Source organism: Typopeltis vanoorti, chromosome 4 (assembly GCF_054136105.1).
Source record: "Typopeltis vanoorti isolate ZY-2024b chromosome 4, IOZ_Tvanoo_1.0, whole genome shotgun sequence".
Lineage (NCBI taxonomy): Eukaryota > Metazoa > Arthropoda > Arachnida > Uropygi > Thelyphonidae > Typopeltis > Typopeltis vanoorti.
In genome coordinates this window covers 73,982,595-74,001,735 of record NC_143552.1, presented here as the reverse complement: position 1 = coordinate 74,001,735, position 19,141 = coordinate 73,982,595, and the positions used below count along the sequence as shown (strand labels likewise).

Genomic DNA, 19,141 nt, shown 5'->3' with positions numbered 1-19,141 from the left:
TTTACTGTTATAACCAAGTTATTGCCTGGGGAAGGAGTGTCCTAGGTTCGATTCCCATCGACGACGTAAGGAGCTTAAGGATCTTCCTCAGCCATAGCCATGTTAACCGGTTTTGGGGGTGGACATTAGGGGTACCCCCCCTTCCAGTTTATCTGGGGATTTTCATCCTGAAAGTAGGCAAACCGGCCCCGTGAACACACACGGATGCAGCAGAGGAGTGGCGAACCGGCTGCATTAATATGCTAGTAACCATTCATTAGGAAGGGGGGACTCACCCGTCCTAGACGGATGAGGATAGGATAGGAATCTACTCTAAAGCAATCAGTTGCTTCACAGAAAGTATGGCCAACGAAATATCGACATTATATCAGTGCAGTTCCTAACACTCCTGTACTAATAATGAATGTACAGAAACGAAGGACTCCAGTGATAAATTCATGGAAACACAGCGAAGGAAAAATGATTACATAAGTGAAAATTTATAAACTTTGAGTTATTTTTAGATCAAACGGCGCTAAAGGAGAATCTGTAATCTGTAAATCAACCGGTTATGATTAAATATATTTAAGTCCTGACAAAAAGGGAATCAAAATTAAAAGGCTTTTTCACCACCAAGTAAGAAGGAAGGAAAGAAAAATAAAGGAAAAAAATCATCTTCCCGGGGATGTACTTTACAATTATTAGGAAATTTGACATAAAATACCAAATTGGAATCGAAAAATCGTTTTTATTCACAGACATAGAGATGAAAAAAACTTGAACGAATTTATGCTAAATATGCTAAAGTATGTTTTGAAGTCAGATTTGTGTTTTATATATTATACTTTATAGAAAAAATACAAGCTGGTGTCCAAAAACCTTAGGAAGAACACTAGTTCTGAAGATTACAATCGCAAATTCAGACAAATCACCCCTGTGGAAAATTGTATAACTGACTATTTCGAGTAAAAGCGTACACATTCAAAATTTCGAATCGCGCACAAAGGGGGTCACGTGGTAGCACTCAACAGGATAAAAAGCAAACGGTTGCGCTAAGCGTATTGGGTTTGAAATAAGCTCTTTTCGTGAAGGAATAAAGTCGCAAATTTGGATGCCTTGTAATATCTCAAAGATATCATCTGGATAATTTCATGCAGGGAAGAAATATTGGAAAGCTTGGATAAGTTCTCAGAATTACTGATATTTCCAGGGAGTTTGGAATCTCATATAGCGTTGTATCCAGGCTCTTATTAGCGTTTCAAAACCAATTGAATGCGTTCCACACTTTTGTTAAGAGGTTGCCCTCACTCTACTACGGAGCATGAAGACAGATTTTTGGTTATAACAGCTACATGTAGTCGAACCAACACCGCAGGTCAGCTTTCAAGTTGGCTGAATTCAAGCATAGACATGCGGATATTTTGATAAACTGTGACAAGACGTCTGCGAAAAGTAGGCCTATACGCTAGGAGGCCTGTAATCATCGTAAAGCACGCTTTCAGTGGTGGTGGTGCATCCATAAAAATTGGAGAAGACACCAATGGGCTTTACAGATGAGGATCGTTTTACTTTTATCTCCGATTCTAGACGACACTTGATCTGGCATGAAAGTGGTACTGGTTACCATCGCGAGAATGTTCTTGAAAGGGTTAGATACGGCGATGCTGGGGTCATGGTGTGGGAAGGCATTATGCTTAATGGACGCACCGAGCTAAAAGTGGTAGGAAAATTATTATGACTGGTGAACGATATTGCAAAGAAGTTCAGCAATGTCATGTTCGATTGTTCCTTGGTGCTGTAGGCGAAAAATTCATTTTATTGGATGTAAATGTCACACCACATTGTACACGATCAATGGAGTTACTTCTGGAGAACGAGAATATTAATAGAATTGAGCGGCCAACGCGCTGCCCAAATCTCAACCCATAGAACACGTTTGGGACGCAATAGGGAGATGCATGCAAAACAAACAAGGCCTTTTCCTTCTCGAAAGTAGGAGTGAGTGAGTCAGTTTGCCTCAAGAACTCCTGAATCACTTCGTTCTAAGTATGATACAACGTTGCGAGAGCTACATCGCAGTTTGGGGTGGACATTCCATACTGAAATGTCTCTCCACATAATTTTCTGTAAGCACTGTGCATTAATTACTTAACTGCGGCCTTAGGAAATTTGGAGCTTGTGCCAAAAACGTATTGCAATTCAATTTGTACGAAATTTATAACACATTTTTGTGTAATAAAATGTATTAGTATGCTGGCAGTAAATTTATGCCCGCGTTTGACTCTAGATATGAAATTATTTTCATATATAGGTAAAAAATGTAATTCTTCGTTAGCTTTCGGATATCAGTATAATAAAACCACTCGTGAAGTTAGCTCTCTCGATAAAGATAATTTTTCTAGCCTCTAAGCGTACAGCTGTGTGGATGCATCATCTTTGCCAAAGTTATTCAGTGAAAACATCCTTCTGGATTGAATCGTACATCTGTGCAACATGATTGATTCAAACACCTAGATAATATATGTGCAATTTCCGACTAGCATCATTGACAATCTATTCGAATACTGTTGCTTTCATGCTGATGTAAACTTTTTGGAATATGTAAGGGTTTTGTTTATTATTGTACGAAGTTCGGTTCTATAGCTATTCCTAGTTAAATATCTCTTCTGTCCTATTTTATTGTAATAGCTATCTTAACTGTATAAGACCAGTTAACAAATAGATCAACTGTCTATACAAAGATTTGAGCAGCTTGTGGTTCTCTTTCCAACCCTACTCTAAATACACAAAACTAATGAATAAACATTTATACCATCACTTAATGGAATGTAACTTTCAACATTTAATTAAAAATCTGTGGTAAAAAATTTTCAAGCCGCTTTTACGCAACTTCGTTTATTGATAGATATTGTCCATTCAGTTCATTTAGTTAAATAAACTTAAGAAGAGCAACAAAAACAATTGTGATAACTTATTATTATTATTATTATTATTTATTATTATTATTATTATTATTATTATTATTATTATTATTATTATTATTATTATTATTATTATTATTATTATTATTATTACGAGTATTGAATCAGTCACTCGTATTTATGTTCAGGAAAATCAGCAATTTGCTGCAGCAGTTTCACGCAAAATGTGAAACTGCTGCACCAAATCTACTCAGAATAAAAAATATAAATGATGATAGATGGGTGGAACTTCCTTTTCACTGGTTTGGCTTCACCTCAGGTCATTGCATAAGAGTCTACTCTGAGTTAAGATATTAGTGATGCTGCTTTCATAAACGAATAAATAGTGATATTTTTTTGAAACTGAAGCTTAGTTTCCTGAACAGAGGAATTTTAATAATGAAATTCTTGTTTTACTGTAGAAAGTTCAGAAATGACCATTTGAATGTTGGTTTTTATATAAAAAATGAGCAGGATAGAACAAGAAAATGAAAACAAAAATTACGCAAATATTCTTATTGTAAGTGAGTTTCATCTTCAAAGTATTATTAACAGAAAGCGTGTTTTCTTCACATCAGTTAATCATAGAAAGCAACCCTCGTCGGTGTCGTTCAGTAATACGCCTAGAAAACTAGTGATCAGTCGAATGTTTGTGTAGCCATTGCCTTTTTTCTCGGTCTGACTTATTTATTTATCGGAAAGATAAAGATACGCACATCTCTGAAAGGAAACTCCTTGCTACTTTCCCATGAAACAACGGGGTACACTTTTCAACTGAAGGTATTCATTCGATTCAAGAATTTTTTTCATCCGAATATGCTGCCGGCTGTACAAGAATCAAAACAAAACATGCATACCTCTAGTTTACTTCAATAATGTTGTTGTTTTATAAATTAACTATCTGAAGTTATGTCCTAATTATATAAGGGTGTGAGGTCAGTGCATTACGTCTATTAATTACATGTGTTCTTCTGTGAGAAGAAACACCGGGATTTCTTGAAGGAAAATTCTTTCAGTGCCATATGAGACGGACTAACTCACCCTCAGATGAAAATATTTTATTAAGCTTTGTCGAATACTAGATGGGATTCGAACCCAGTTATTTCCAGCCAAAAGGCATTCTGTTATACTATCTACGAACAAGATAGAAAGAGAGAATCTAATTATGTCCTTATTATCAAGAACGCTATTGAAAAATAGCACATACAACGAATATCCGTGCATATCCAGAGTAAGATTATACGGAGCAATAATGAAAGAACAATATCTGACAATCACAAAGGAAGCATTGCAAATTATAGTTACCATAATATCAGATTATTATCATAATACCTTCATCATCATAAAACGTCATCGTAAAGTCAGTGTAAGATCGCAATGAAGAATTCAGTTGGGATAACAATTTCCATGTAAACTGACTTGAAGATTTCATTAAGAAGCATTCAAATCAATTTTAAATTGTTTTTGAACTTTCTTTAGATATAATTTATAAATATAAATTAAGTTTTAAAATTTATTTCCTATATATAATGACATCTTTGTTTTAACAGATTTTCTCGGATCACTCCAATTTATCCATTTTTACTACCTTTCTGTTCATCATTCTTGTTTAGTTCATTATTGTTTTATCTCCCCGTATAAACAGTAACGGTTAAATGGGAGAAAGATCAGGAAAATATTTCTTTACTTTTTTTTTTACCACACTGATTTCTCGTTGTGATTTTTCTTCTTAATATTATCTAACTAGTCTGATCTGTCTATCATTGAATCCTAATGAAGATCACTTCGATGTGTTTCCTTATATTCCTTTTTTCTGTAACACTTCTTATTTTCTTATAACTAAACATTGCAGTTGTTTCCTCAAACGACTATTTCTCCACTCTTTAAGATATCCTCTATGTTTAATACTTCACTACATTTGAATATGAGCTTTACACCAGCACGCACACACCATTATATTTCCTAGCTATTTTCAAACGCTATGTTACCATATGTTCTCCCTTTCTGTTTGCTGCTCTTTGTGGCTTCCTTTTGCTGCTATTAAGCTTTATCAAATTCAAACAAAGCAGTTTTGTCAAGTTTCTTGAAGACAACCATGTATTTTAGACATTTGATATGAAACAAACCAAGCAACAGACGAAGCATTAAAACTCAACTGTTGAAATTCATAATGTGTATCTGAAGTATATAAAGGTATATAAACAATAAAAAAATCCAAACCTTCATTTTTTCTCTCATCATCATAAAACTTTTATGATGACAATTAAAAGATAATTCTTATGTCCAGATCATAATTGTCTATTAATCATTAGTCACGTAGTTATTATTGAGTCGCCGAGTACACAATGTACTCGATGTAATTTTACTACGAATAAATTTAATAAATCGTTATCCAGCAATCAAATCAGTTACTAGACAAATCTGCAATGCAAAAAATTCATTGTAGATCAAAGATTCATTGTGTTAACATCAAATTTAATATTCATTGTAGTTTCATGTAATGTGGTTTGGCTACCAATAGAATTTAATGATTCCTTATCTGTTGCAAAAACACAAATTTAGTAATTTATTAGCTACGAGAAAAAAATAATAATTTATTCATTCTTTTACAACAAGGAATAAAAATGGAGTTATTTTCGTAAAGAAGGATGTGCCTTACAATACACATACGTACATGGTATACATGGTACATGGATTTGCTAACAATCATTTTAAAAATGTACTATCTAGGAGAAAATATGGTGTATTTTATTTGCAAGGCAAGGAATAATGACTTTCAGTTTCTTTGAGTTTTGTTGATTATATATATATATATATATATATATATATATATATATATATATATTGTTTAGAGTGCATTTGATAGCCATAAAAACAATCCGTAGCTATGTAATTCACCTATATACGAACAGGTATCAACGAACGACCTATTTACATTAAACTACATACTGACTTTATAAATTCTATAAATTTTCGATTGTTTTGACCTACATAAACGGCTCGAGAACGCTTCCATATTACCAAAGATTTTTTTCTGCGTGTCTAATAGCGATAGTGAATGCATTCCTGCGCTGTGTGCTTGGTGTACCGGTGTCTCCATATTGGAGCCGACATCGATCGCTTCCTGCTGCCGATAACAACTCGGCTAAAAGGTAGCGTCTAATTTGGCACTAGCAGCGACCTTGGTTATAATTCATAGACGTTTCTATTGCGTTTTATTATCCAGTTTCTCTTATTTTTTTTCCTTTTGAAATCGTAAACTTCGATTATTTATTCGTTTATTTATCTAAGATAAATTAATATTAATTACATTATAAACTAATATGTTAGCGCAATATATATAAAATTAATTCTTACCTCCAAAATTTGGACGAAGTCGAATATCATATCCGTCTAAAATCGTCTTCAAAATGTCAGTAACATTATCTAGTTGGTCCCTGGACTTGGGACTGTGACAGAACCTGTAAGCAGGGGAAATGTGTGAGGGAAAACATGCCTACGTACATAAGCTATAATAGCGATGCTAACACACAAATGGACACCGTTGACTTAGGGATCTCAACTACGGCCACAAAGAGAACAGAAGGACGAATATCGATACTTACCCAGACACAGCGATACCGAGAACGTACAGGAATGAAAACACAGCGTTTGATATCATTTCTGATTTCTCTTTGCCGAAGCGTCAAGATTCTCAACTGGTGCCACATCCTCCGGAAATTCCTCGTTTAGGAAAAGAAGAAACTGTAATTCTCTGAGATACGCATGCTCAGAATGACGTCATATTTCACTAGCAGTTCTGTCCCACATTTACGGAAAAGGTAGCAGGCTAAAAATTTATCGGTTGTTTGAAACAGGTGAAAATCGCAGAGAGTGGAAAGTAGGACATTTGGAATTATTGATGGTGTGTAGTGAAATAGTCGAAATGTTAAAAAAAACGGAACGAAATTGGTGCCATAAAAATGTAAATCACTTTAAAATTTAAATTTTCTAAATGTTTCTAACTTATTCAGATTTTCCAATATTTAAAATTTTGATTATTGTTGATGTCCATGAAAGCTACTAAATAACGCATTTGAACAATGTGGTTATGAGTTGGAAAAATTGAGAAAAAACATCGTGAAATGTATGCCACAGTGATCACTATTTTAATATTTAAACCTGCGTAATTCAGTCCTTAAATCGTTTTGATATATAATGAAGTCATCTGCGTTTTCGTTCTTTTTTTTTCCTCATCCTCTTTCCTCTGAATGCCAATAAATTCATCTGCTTTGCATTTGTCTTATAACACTAATATGGATGAAGACTGGATTTAAACTGACTTCTACTTCCATTTCGGTAGTAGTTTTCCAAAATTTATGAAAAATGCATTTAAAGAGGGTTGAGCATGATGTAAATGAAATCAAGTTAGTGAATTAATCTAAACTGCATTCACAGTATTTAAAATGTTTAGACAACGTAAAGGCATCGCTCTCTAGCTGGAGGAAACATTAATTATACCGGTGGATGACTTTCGTTTCCCAGTGAAACGCAACTGTCTTACTGACTGGAGACTTGAAGTGGTCTTAACTGGCAATTTCAACAACAATTCGTTGGGTAAAAAAGCAGCATGTGTGCATCATTAGAAAATTTAACATTTCCCGTTACAGAAGGGTAAATCTTGCATCCTTCTTTATGAACCACACTGCCTCATACAAAATTTCTTTGAAACACTTTGTGTTATTAATTTGCTTCCAGGAAGCAAATTCTAATATATAGTTTAATATCTAATGAATTCTAATATCTATCCCTCTTTGATTCTTTATTTCTAAAGATTAAACATCATTTAAGAAGATGAGCGCTATTTGGGTGGCTCACCTTCGATCATTTCTCCTTCTAATCAAGATTAGTCTGAAAAGAGAAGAGACATCGAAGCATTTTCTATTAGTAATTATTGGTACAAATTGCTGTATCAGTTCTGGTTGGCCTCCCCACTACACGCAAAACTCCGACCACTATCTGAATGGCTCTCGAAGAAGTGTCCGAAGCAGTTGAAGGGAAAAATGGCATATCTGGAGTGCCACAAGTAAAAATTGCCAGAGTATGGCATTTTAGATGTAAACTTTATCATAGGAAAACACTCAGACTTTAAAAAGTGAAGTGTTAAAAAATGTTTGGAATCTACCTGATAACGTGGAAGCAACTTTTTGGTTGCCCGTCCAAAAGAAAAAAAAATGACAGTGGCATATTTTTCACTTCTCTCATTGTTTTCGAGATGACTGAAAGAACAGCACTCAGCTTCCTTATTCCAGATCTGGCATAGACGTTTACGTATCAAATTTTCTTAATCAACTTGTTAGACTTCTTTTTCATTCATTCCATGCACCATCTATTTTCTGAAAGTGTCTTCCGCAAGTGGGTTTCTTCCTTTAACTACTTTTTTATACATTTCATACTGCTGTGTTTGGTTCTGTGATCTTTTATGTGTTGAAATTATATAAAAAGTTTAAAGCTACCCTATTACTAGTTCTACGCAGTCGTTTTGCCGCCGAAAATAGGAATTTATTATATATGATGGGATTATTATATGACGCAATTTACGGTAGAGTGTGTGGGAGTGATTAATTTATCTATCTTCGAGAAGAAATATTCTGCCAATTGTTTGAGGAAATTTAATTCTTCTTTCATCATAAAAGATGGAAATTATCTTTAGAATTTCGAAAGTTTTATATAGACAAGAGAAAAACTAGTAGCATTATAAAATATTTGAAAACATTCGCACCCTACAGTTCAAATAAAAATCAATCTTGAATAGCTACTTAAATTTAAAACTTTCATGACAACTTTATTACCTTTATATCCGGGTTTAAATCCGGAAAGATATCTTATTGATTAAACATAATATTATTTTATGGTGTGAATCTTTTATAGGTAATTAATGGGAGTAATCCTGGTTTTGAATTAGTTTTGTTTCTAAGATAACTTCGGATTTGCCATAGCTAAAATACATCGCCTCCTTCGACTGAATAAAAACACTGTAATTTTAATCGGTACTCAAAGCCTTAAGGTTTTTCTTATTTGGAATTATAGAACATGTCGTAGAGTCTACGTATGAGGTTCGTATATCATGTGCGATAATGTTGTTTTAGGATAGAGTGTGGTTCGGGTTACTTATATTAGGGGGTTTTATATACTCCTAAAATATAATATTTCACCGAAAAAATGTCATTTCGAGATGGTTTAACATATAAATTACGATCTGTAGGATAATAGATTGTAATCTAACTGAATCATTATTATTGAAACCTGAAGTCTGAATGAAATGTACCAAATAGAAAATAAAACAATTTATTCGATCTTAAAATCTAGTAAAACTTGAATTTGTTGTAGGATTAAGCTATTGACTTTATCATAGCCCTTATGTTTCAGTTTTTTAAATAAGAAATCTTATGTTTTTTATTTTTTAAAGATTTTTCTAGTTGATGTAAGAGGGGGATGTTTCTGCTTTCCATTTAAAGTTATCCGATTATTTTTATTAGATAAATATTTAAGCATATTAAATGATATTGTAAAATAAATTTTCGTAAAAATATATTCAATGTTTAATAAAAATTAAAATAGACGCATTCCATTTTTAAGCCATTCTCTTTATTCTCGAAATAAGATCGCATTCCTATATTAAGACTCTCAGAACCTCCACATAAAACACTTTGGAGTGGAGATAAAAAAAAAAAACATGACAGACAAGAATGATGCCAGTAAATAAGAAACACAGACACATATAGAGGGATAGAGAGAGAGATGATCAAAAGAATCTATAGACAGATTTTCTGGCATTTCTGTACTGCATTTCGCTTTCAAGTTAGGCAATGCAATGTCTGCTTGTTTAATATTATCTTTGTAGAGTAAAACATCAATGGCCCATGGAATAATGAATCAAAATCAAAAACTGCTGAGGCCCATTCACGTTTTAAATTATGAAACTAGCATTTAAAAACTATAGATTTTAATTTAAACAATCTATCAAATATAATGAAAGTCTTCCTAAAATGTATTAAGAATACAGAAGTCGAAATTGCTTTAGTATAAAAAAATCAGCATTACATATAATGAATTAATAAACAGCATGCGCAAATTGCATACAACAAAGCTGTTGCTTTTTTTCAAATGTACTTATTTTGTGTTTGAAAAAAAAAACTTAATTTGTAATAATAATTTAATATACATTTATAATGAACATATAGTTCATTATAAAATTACATTATATCTATAAAATTAAATGTCATCGATATAATTTCATTTAGTAGTTTATTACACTAAACACATAACATAAACATAAATCCAAATCTTTAAAATCATAATAAACTGAACTACACCAACATTATTTACATTTTAGATGATTATCGTAATTATACTTATAAAATGAAAGTTTTAAAAGAACATGAATTAATATTTTATAAAATTTTATTAAATTTTAATTTAATAGAGTTGTATATTAAACTATGTGTCTTAAACATCAGTCATTTAACCATTTTTTGGAAGTTGACTTCAAATCACCTTAAAGTTCTATAACAGATACTGAGCAGTAATGAAATTCTAAGATACCTCTGTAGATAACCGGAAAAATGAAAACTGTGATACTGTGGAATTCTGGTAGGGTGGCATGGACTTTTACGTGCAAACAGCTACTGCGTGACTTTAAGTATAACGGAAATATTCTTTTCTTTTCATGAAGCTTATTAACTCAGCTCTGACTAGAGTTTTGTAAAAATTTCCGAACAATCCATATTTATTAATTAAGCAGAAAAGTCTTTTGCTGGCTTTCAAAAGATAATTTTCTATATCGTAAATGGATTTCAAATGAAAATGGAAAAATTTTCATTTGAAAATTTTTCACAAATTTTTTAATAAACATAAGATACTGACCTTAGAAGGGAAGACATCATAAACGAGTGGTATCGTGTAGTTTAGTCATTGGACTGATTAATTTCTATATTACCTGAATTCCGTGCATCCATGTGGAGTGTTTGAAGGTTTTTTTTTTGAAGATTACTACTTTTATGCGCTGAATTTTCTGCTATCATGAAAATATAATATAATTTTATAATCCACAAGTTTATTTTTCAATATACATAAAATCTATTTCATATATTTAATGTCTAATTTTATTTCTATACCACCTCCAGAAATTTTCCATATGCAGGGAGTCCCTTAATTCTTAGTGCAGTTTTAAACTTTAATAGGTCCAACATTATAAAAGCTACAGTTTTATAGTATATAACTAGGCGCCTACGGCGTCCAACTCCCCGAGTTCCGGACTGGTAGGCCGGTTCTCCTTGAATTCTGATGACTCGAATTTTGAAGACTCGAAACTCAGAGTAGCCCCTGAGTTTTAAAAAACGTTTCAAAAAACGTGACATATAAAGGCTTATCATTTTATATATATAGGGTAGATAACTTAAAGAGTCTATAATTGAGTTTTATCTACAATGATTTGTTTCTTATTAATGCTCAACATGACCGCCATCTTGTGCGATTCGTGTATGTAGGTGATTTTCGAAGTTCCGGAAAATGTTTAGTAGTTGCTGAGCAGTGACTGCATTGATTGCGTTTGTAATTTTAGTTTTAAGGTCATCAAGCGAAGCAGAGTTTGAAGCATACACAACTATTTTGATGTGAACTCATAAGAAAAAGTGTAACGGAGTCAGGTCAGGTGGCCATGCAAGAGCACTGATCCATCTGTCTGCAAAAGCGTCATCCATAAACTTTCGTAGCTGTGTCGCATAGTGACAGGGTGCCCCATCCTGTTGGAAAATGGTTTTTATTCATAAGATTTAATTTTTTTAATTTGGGAATAAAAAGGTTCTGAAGCATTGCTAAATAAGATTCACTACTGACAATGAGCTCATCGAAAAAGAATGGCCAGATTTCACAATATATCAACTTCGACTCCTATTCCACAATCATCTCTGCTATCCCACTGATAGGTCGAGGATTCGCATTCGCTGCGGGCAGGGATTCTTGTGTATGCCTTGTATGTAAAGTGGGTGATGAATTGAGTTTCATTTCTCACTTAGATATTACATTGATCCTGCTCATTAGGTGCCGTGAATCTTTAAGAAAGTTCCATGCTAATTTAGGGTTTCTGGGAGTATCTGATCCTTAGCCCATCCACTGTACTGATGGACGACAGAATAACAAATTTTTCCATTCGTTTAAAAATATATAATAATTCCTGATTTTATTATATAATATTATTATTTATTTTTAAATAAAATTTATGTTTAGATACACAAGTACAATCATCGTAAATAATATGATTTATTTTTAAATCGCACAACAAATAATCATACATCTTGACTTTTCAGATTTTTTGAGCTACAAGTTTCTCATTGTTGTGGTGGCGCTGAGTTCAGCAGAGAAGAAAGAAATAGAAAAAGAACATAGAGTGAGATACAAAAAAGGAGAGAAAAGAAAGCTTCAATTTGTCAGTTTATTATTAATGTTATATTAAGATGTTAATAACATTATTATATGATGTTATTCTAACACAACATTTTTTTTTGACTAGATGGGTAAAGCAAGCATTCTTTTCATATTCCCCGTTATCTGTAGAGGATAGGGTGTTATTGGGCTATAAACTCTGGTCATGGCGGGGTATAATAGCCGTAGCTTAGCCTCAGTTAAAACTTCATTGGCTACAGCATTTCCTTCTGTTACCCTCTGGAATCAATCCATTCCTTATATAGTCCTTATAAGGACTAGTTTAAAGGGGCGAAGCGAGAATGCTTTTCATATTCCCCGTTATCTGTAGAGGACAGTGTCTGGATAAGGTGTTATTGAGCTATTAAAGCTCTGATCATGGCAGGAGGGTAACAGCATTAGCCAAGCCTCAGTTAGAACTTCACTGGCTACAGCATTGCCATCCATTACCCTCCAAGGGTATTGGATTGGATGAATCAATCGACCGCATTTCACGTCGATTGAATCAATCCATTTCGTCGGATATAAATTTTTATATAAAATTATTATTAAAGATTAAACGTGTGTTTAAGCAATATCTTAAAAAAAATTAAACACATAAAAGAGATTTTTAAATTTATGAAATATTTCAAAGTAATCATTAAGTTTGTTTGTTTATGTAAATTAAATTAGTTAAATTTACAAATTTAATTAAAACTTAAAAGAGTATAACATAGATAAATAAGTAAATAAAATATGTATTAAACAAGCAATTGTTTCAAACAGAAAACATAGATCACGCTTTGGAAAAAAATTCCTTGGAACCAAACAATTTCAATTTTTATCATCTTTGTTAATAATTTCTAATAATATAGTGCTACTTATTAAGCACAAAGAAATTATTCCATGGATGTACAAAGTAGCACAGTTCATCATAAACCTTTATGGTTTATTTTTTAAATTTATTGTTAGTTCTGTAATGATAGCAGTACGTTTACTACTCCCTGACAATATTTAAAAAAATAACTCTTTGCTAAGTTTGGTACTGCCCAGTTCTGCTCTTGATTCCTCTGTAATTTCCATCCGTAAACGGTTAATTCGTAGCACTTTAGCAGGTCGCTAGCTTGGGAAAGTCATTTTGAACTGTAGTCATTATAACTGCCAATAAGTGTGTGTGTGTGTTCTTCGGCCGGTTTATATGTTTTGCTTTGGGGAAAGGGAAGCGCAGGTTTTTTGAGGATACTCTGGTATCTCCTCTTTTAGAGACCAGTTAACGTGTTTTCAATTAAAAAGCTATCGTAAATCTTCTGAGATTCGAAAAGATTTTACAATAAGAGCTAAGATGAATAGTTCATTTATCTTTGCTGTCGAGTGGAAATAACTTTTAATTTAATGTTTTGTGTGTGGTTCCCACCAACGAAAGGTTATTATAAATCTATAGTACATTTTGTACTGTGAGTGGATTAAGATTTTTTTTTTTGTAATTTTACATAATTCGGAAACCGTGCTGTAGAGACCAAACATAGAACATTTTAAGCCATTTCAGACCTCCAATAAGCAGGTAGGTGGTCTCTCACCGGGCAATACAATTCATCTCCCACTTAAAGACAATTACAAACATCCATGCCCGCGACGTGTTGGTTGGAGAGCGAGTACGATAACCACTCGGCCAACCAGGCCCATAAATTGCAGTATAATATACTGTTACCTTGAGATTTAATAATGAAACATATTTTAAAATGCACAATCAGTGAATCAAAATCACAAAATAGGCGACCCAAACGAAACACAATATTTTTTTTTATTCCTTAAAATGTAAACACGTCAAGTAGAAAGTGATATTTTAAATAGATAGTAAATTGTCGTTTCCAATTTTTTCAATAAAAGAAATGTTTTTGTCTGTTTATTGAGCGCTAATTTAGTGATGAAATCTATGTTCAACAACAAAACTCACTACACAGTTTAAAATGTATTCGATTTTTAAATTTCAAGAGAAAAATATTTGTGATACTTCGTAATTAAACATTGTTCTTTTGTTCTAAAACTAGTAAACGAATATTAATTTTAAAAGCAAAACTCTGCTTTTAATATCAATCCACTTATAAGTAAGGCTAACGATCAGGTGAATTAAATTCATCTCCCCACCTAAAAATAAATACAAACAACCATACCCAAGGCGTGATTCAACCCCCCGACTTGTTCGCAGGATATCGGATACGCTAACCACTCCACCAACCAAAACGGTATATAAAAGTGAGAAACTGCGTAGAGGTCACATGAAAATCGTTCTGTAAAATAAAGAGGTGGCCATTTATGTCAGTAACAAATGCCTAGAAAATAACCCGTATGCGATATCAAAAAAAAAAAAAAATGGAAATGCCAAACCCATCATATGACACAAGAAACCAGAATTATCGTGAGATGGTAGGACAAGATTAGTGACTCATCAGCCTTTTTCTTAAGCCAGAAAACGCTGAATAGAAATCATTAAAAATTAGGAAATTAACATAAAAGTAGAATGTCCACAGCCACTCTCTTTTAAAAGTTTATTGAAGAAACTTAACTATAATGAATTATTTCACCCATTCCAGTAGGTTTTATGAACTGGTTAGTGGGAATTTTTCATGTTAGGGTGCCAGAAAAAGAAGTTTAACGACTGCAAATGTGAAGAAATCTCAGCAGCGGGAAAGAATTGAGATCCAAGAAACTGGGTTAGCAAGGAAATATGACTACTTTCCCATGATATTAATTAAATAATGCGACAATATCTGGCTCAATGCATGGGTGCAGATTTATGTCGAAACTATCCGTCGCATTTTACGAGACATGAAGCCAATGTAATATTAGCATAGTCTGAAATATAGATCTGTAAATTGTAGCGGTTGCATCCCTTCAGATATATCACTAGACCTCATCGAAGTTATGTGAATATCCCCCCTCAATTATTATGAGACATCTAGGATTTGTCTCATATGATGTCCTCATATCTCATGTATTATATGATTTCCTTGACCTGTTCTTGCAAAATAGTACAAATTCGACCACAGTGTCTTTTTGTTTCGGTCTAAACTATTTAAATAGTTTAAACTATTTAAATACATCGTCACTAAACACTACAAGAGTGGTTTACGATTTCATCCAAAATGATTAGTTCAATAATTTAATAAAACTATCTGAAATTGAAAGATTCCACACAAAATTCCGCATGGTTTCAATCTTTTTACGGTAAACTGTAAACAGCGCTAAAAAAGATAGTTTAGGTAACATTTAACAAACATTACTGGTAAGGTTTTCGAATGTTTATAAACCATCAAAAAAGAGTTTTTGTGTGGGGAGGGGAGGAAGAAGTAACAATATCATAGAGTTCGAAAATAACATCATGGTCGAATATCAACCGTTAGTTGCTAATGGCTCCCAGTGATTAAATTATACACAGAATACCCAAAACAGGAGAAACTACTATCCGCTGACAAAACTTCAGAAAGGCATACCGCTATGCTTCTGGTGTTTGGGAGTCAAAGCTTGACAAGACAAAGTCATCTCACCGAAGACAATCATAATCAGTAGCTACATTTGCAAATAGCGAGCCGGAGATACTACACTATGCAATTGTACTCTCATCCTATGATGCAAACTATACAGGTTAATGGGCTCCCTTGTGTACAGTTTCCTCCATCCACGGCATCTCCCTGGCCCAATTCCTCCCGCTGAGGAATTGCTTCAAGAACACATGGAAGATATCACTCATCTTCGATCTCCTGTGAATTAATCAGATAGCAATCCAGCTGAACAACTATTTGATATTCTAGAAAATTCAGTGAGACATAAACCATACATGCCTCCATTCAGGGACAATCAGGATGTACTGAAAACTGTGTAGCCAGAAATCCATATCGGCACCATTAGATAGCTAATGGCGGTGACACAGGCCAATATCTTAACATAATATTAGGTAAGTAGTTCATAATTCGATATTTTATCAGTGTAGAGTTTTATATCAGTCGATGAAATCTGGAATTCCTCACCATAATTTAAATATCAGGGAAACTTTGATGTTTTCAAACATTTTCAAGCCATTCAGGTCTCCAATAAGCAGAATGCTTTCGTATAGTAAATCGAAGCATTGTGGTTTATTGTGAATTATTATCACAGGATTGTCATATACGAATTTCAGTCCACCGGATATACACTTTTGTATTCCGCAGACGGTGGTTTTCTTCTTCCCACGAAACATCCAAAAACAAATGATAGTTTGTAATTTGGTCTTGTACAAATTACTCTTAAAGCCTATATTCTTATATTATCTATGAATTAAAATAGTTTTTAATTGATATCAAATCAATATTTGTATAAACCCTCACCACATAAATGTTATGTCTGCTTGTCAAATATCAAGAATATCAACGTTTAGCAGCAGAGTACCGACTTTCAGTAATGGTCACAATCATCGAATAATAAATGACGAATTGTTCAGACGCATGATATGCGATATCACTGGGAAAGCGGATTAAGTAATCTGAGGGAGGAAAATCAGTCACAATGTTTATTGGTTAGACCTCCCATTACAACCATTACAATAAATCACAGATTATGTGGTCGCCCAATAGCTTAGTATTCGACTACAACCGAACATCTCGAGCTGGTCACACTCCTAATGAAATAATAGTTATGCATCAATGTGACCAAATAACTAGCTTGTAGTTCGATCCGACATTAAGTTACTATTCATGACGAGGAAGCATTGGATTTGGATTTATTGTTAAGAATATATTTTATTCTGTAATTTATAATCTTGCTATATATTATTGCATTTCTCCGGAAGTTGACAAATGGTTGGATTTATGCTATAGGAAAATCCGAGACTTTTGAATTCGTAATTTTGTCGGTTCATCATTTTGCATCACTGAAGCAACGGTGCTAAATCGTAACATATCATTTGAAATAATAATTTTATAGCTAGTTGGTTCATATTCTCGGCCCTTGATGTGGAATAGCGCTTATAACTTTTCCTATGGGTAGTCAATATGAAAATAGCAACAATCATGACCTTTTTCACTTATTCAGTATATTGAATAATTCTTTATAACAGAGAAAACTTAAATATATTATATGCTAGATACGCCAGATTATATCATCATCAAAGGAAGACACTATTTATACATTCACACTGCAGTAAAGACAAAAAAAAAGAAATCCATCGTTTGGTAAATCGTGTCCTAATTCTGATGCTCCACCCCCAATAAAAAAGCAAGGAGATTGCATTCGTTTCACAAATCTTTTATGTCTCTTTTGTGCAATATCGGATTTCATATCAGATAAAAGGCAATCAAAATGACTAACACAAGTTATTTAAACTTACCTTGACTTCATTCCAATCTAATTTGGAAAGCTTGGTCTGTTTAAAAATTCATTGAAATTTCAGATTTAAAAATTCGAAAAAAGTAATTTCTATGCAGTGTGAATAATCAGTTCCGAAAATAACACTGGATTTTAGAACTCAAAGTTATCTCAATTTTGAGGAGTTAAAAATATCCGATAAGTAATATAAGGTTTCTTTTTAAAGTATGATATTTTACATTTAAATAGATGACCTTGTCGAATCGATTCTACATCACGACCCCCCCCCCCGCGTAGCTCAGTTTTTTCTTTATTATTGCTTTCATCATCACTCACTGATTTTCACTTATAAATACAAACATTTGTGTTAAAGGCATCAAAAATTTGTAAAAGGTTCATTATGTAAGAAGTCAAAAATTCAACACAATAAAAAAGTATCATCTAGTTGGTATTATTTCATATGTGCGACACCCTAAGAAATTAATAATCTTATCTTAAGCTTCCACGAACCATTAAGGTTCTTAGCTGTGGACTTCACAACGACCTCGAGAATAGGGTGGTTGGCCCTATACCTCCCGGTGTGTGTCCTATGTCTGCAGAAGAGTGTATTCACGGGCCCGGTTTGTTTGCCAATTCTGGGAACAAAAAACCGGAGTTTCCAGGTTACCTCCCCCACCACCGCCTCCGTATGAGACCGGGTAATTCACCTTTAGTTGAAAGAGACCAGATGAAGATCCTCATGTCTTGGACGTGAATCGAACCTCGGTCTTTCCGACCAAAAGGATTCGTCTGTTCCAGTGGGTCTTAACCTTTTAAGTGATCGGCACCCCCTTGAATCTAAAAATAAGTTCTCGTACCCCCTTGAAAAATATGTTTCTATTTCTTTATTTAGGAAATTACATCTATTGCAAGATAATTTATTTATTGAAAAATAAACACATACATACAAAACAATATCTCAATTTTAATGGCTATGTTGTTGTTGTTTATTCATAATAATACTTTTGAAGCGAGGCTCCTTTTTTAAAGAGCCACGCGTAAGTCATCACTTGCATTTAAGCGATTTCTGGCTTTTGTTTTTTTTTTATGTGCAAAAGTGATGAAAATCCCATTTCACACAGGTAGGTGGTGGAAAATGGTAAAAGTGTCTGCAATTCTGCTTTTGCCAGCTGTGAATAAGGTTCTAACTGTGTACACAAGAATTGTTCTAAGTCCAGTTTTTCAAATTCTATTTGAATACGCGCAATTGGCTCGTATTTCAATAAGATCGTCTTTTATTAAATAGCTGTCGTCCATCGAATCTGGATCAAAATTTAGAAACTTCTCTCGCACCCCTGGAAATGCTTTCTCGTACCCCCAGGGGTGCACACGCCCCAGGTTAAGAACCGCTGGTCTATACTGACTGAGCTACTGAGGCTCTAAGA

The 19,141-nt window shown here is 33.4% G+C and overlaps 1 protein-coding gene across 1 annotated transcript in view; it reads right to left on the bottom strand.

The window, feature by feature from the left end:
* The window catches only part of LOC150107418 (gamma-aminobutyric acid receptor subunit beta-like), a 53,323-nt gene extending 35,573 nt beyond the window's left edge, over nt 1-17,750 (bottom strand). Inside the window, exons 1-2 of the mRNA XM_090391844.1 lie at nt 17,740-17,750; nt 6,297-6,400 (exon numbers count right to left, since the gene is read on the bottom strand). Of these exons, the coding sequence (XP_090247970.1) occupies nt 6,297-6,400; nt 17,740-17,750 (115 nt within the window). The remainder of the gene's footprint in view (nt 1-6,296; nt 6,401-17,739) is intronic.
* Nucleotides 17,751-19,141: the final 1,391 nt, after the last annotated feature.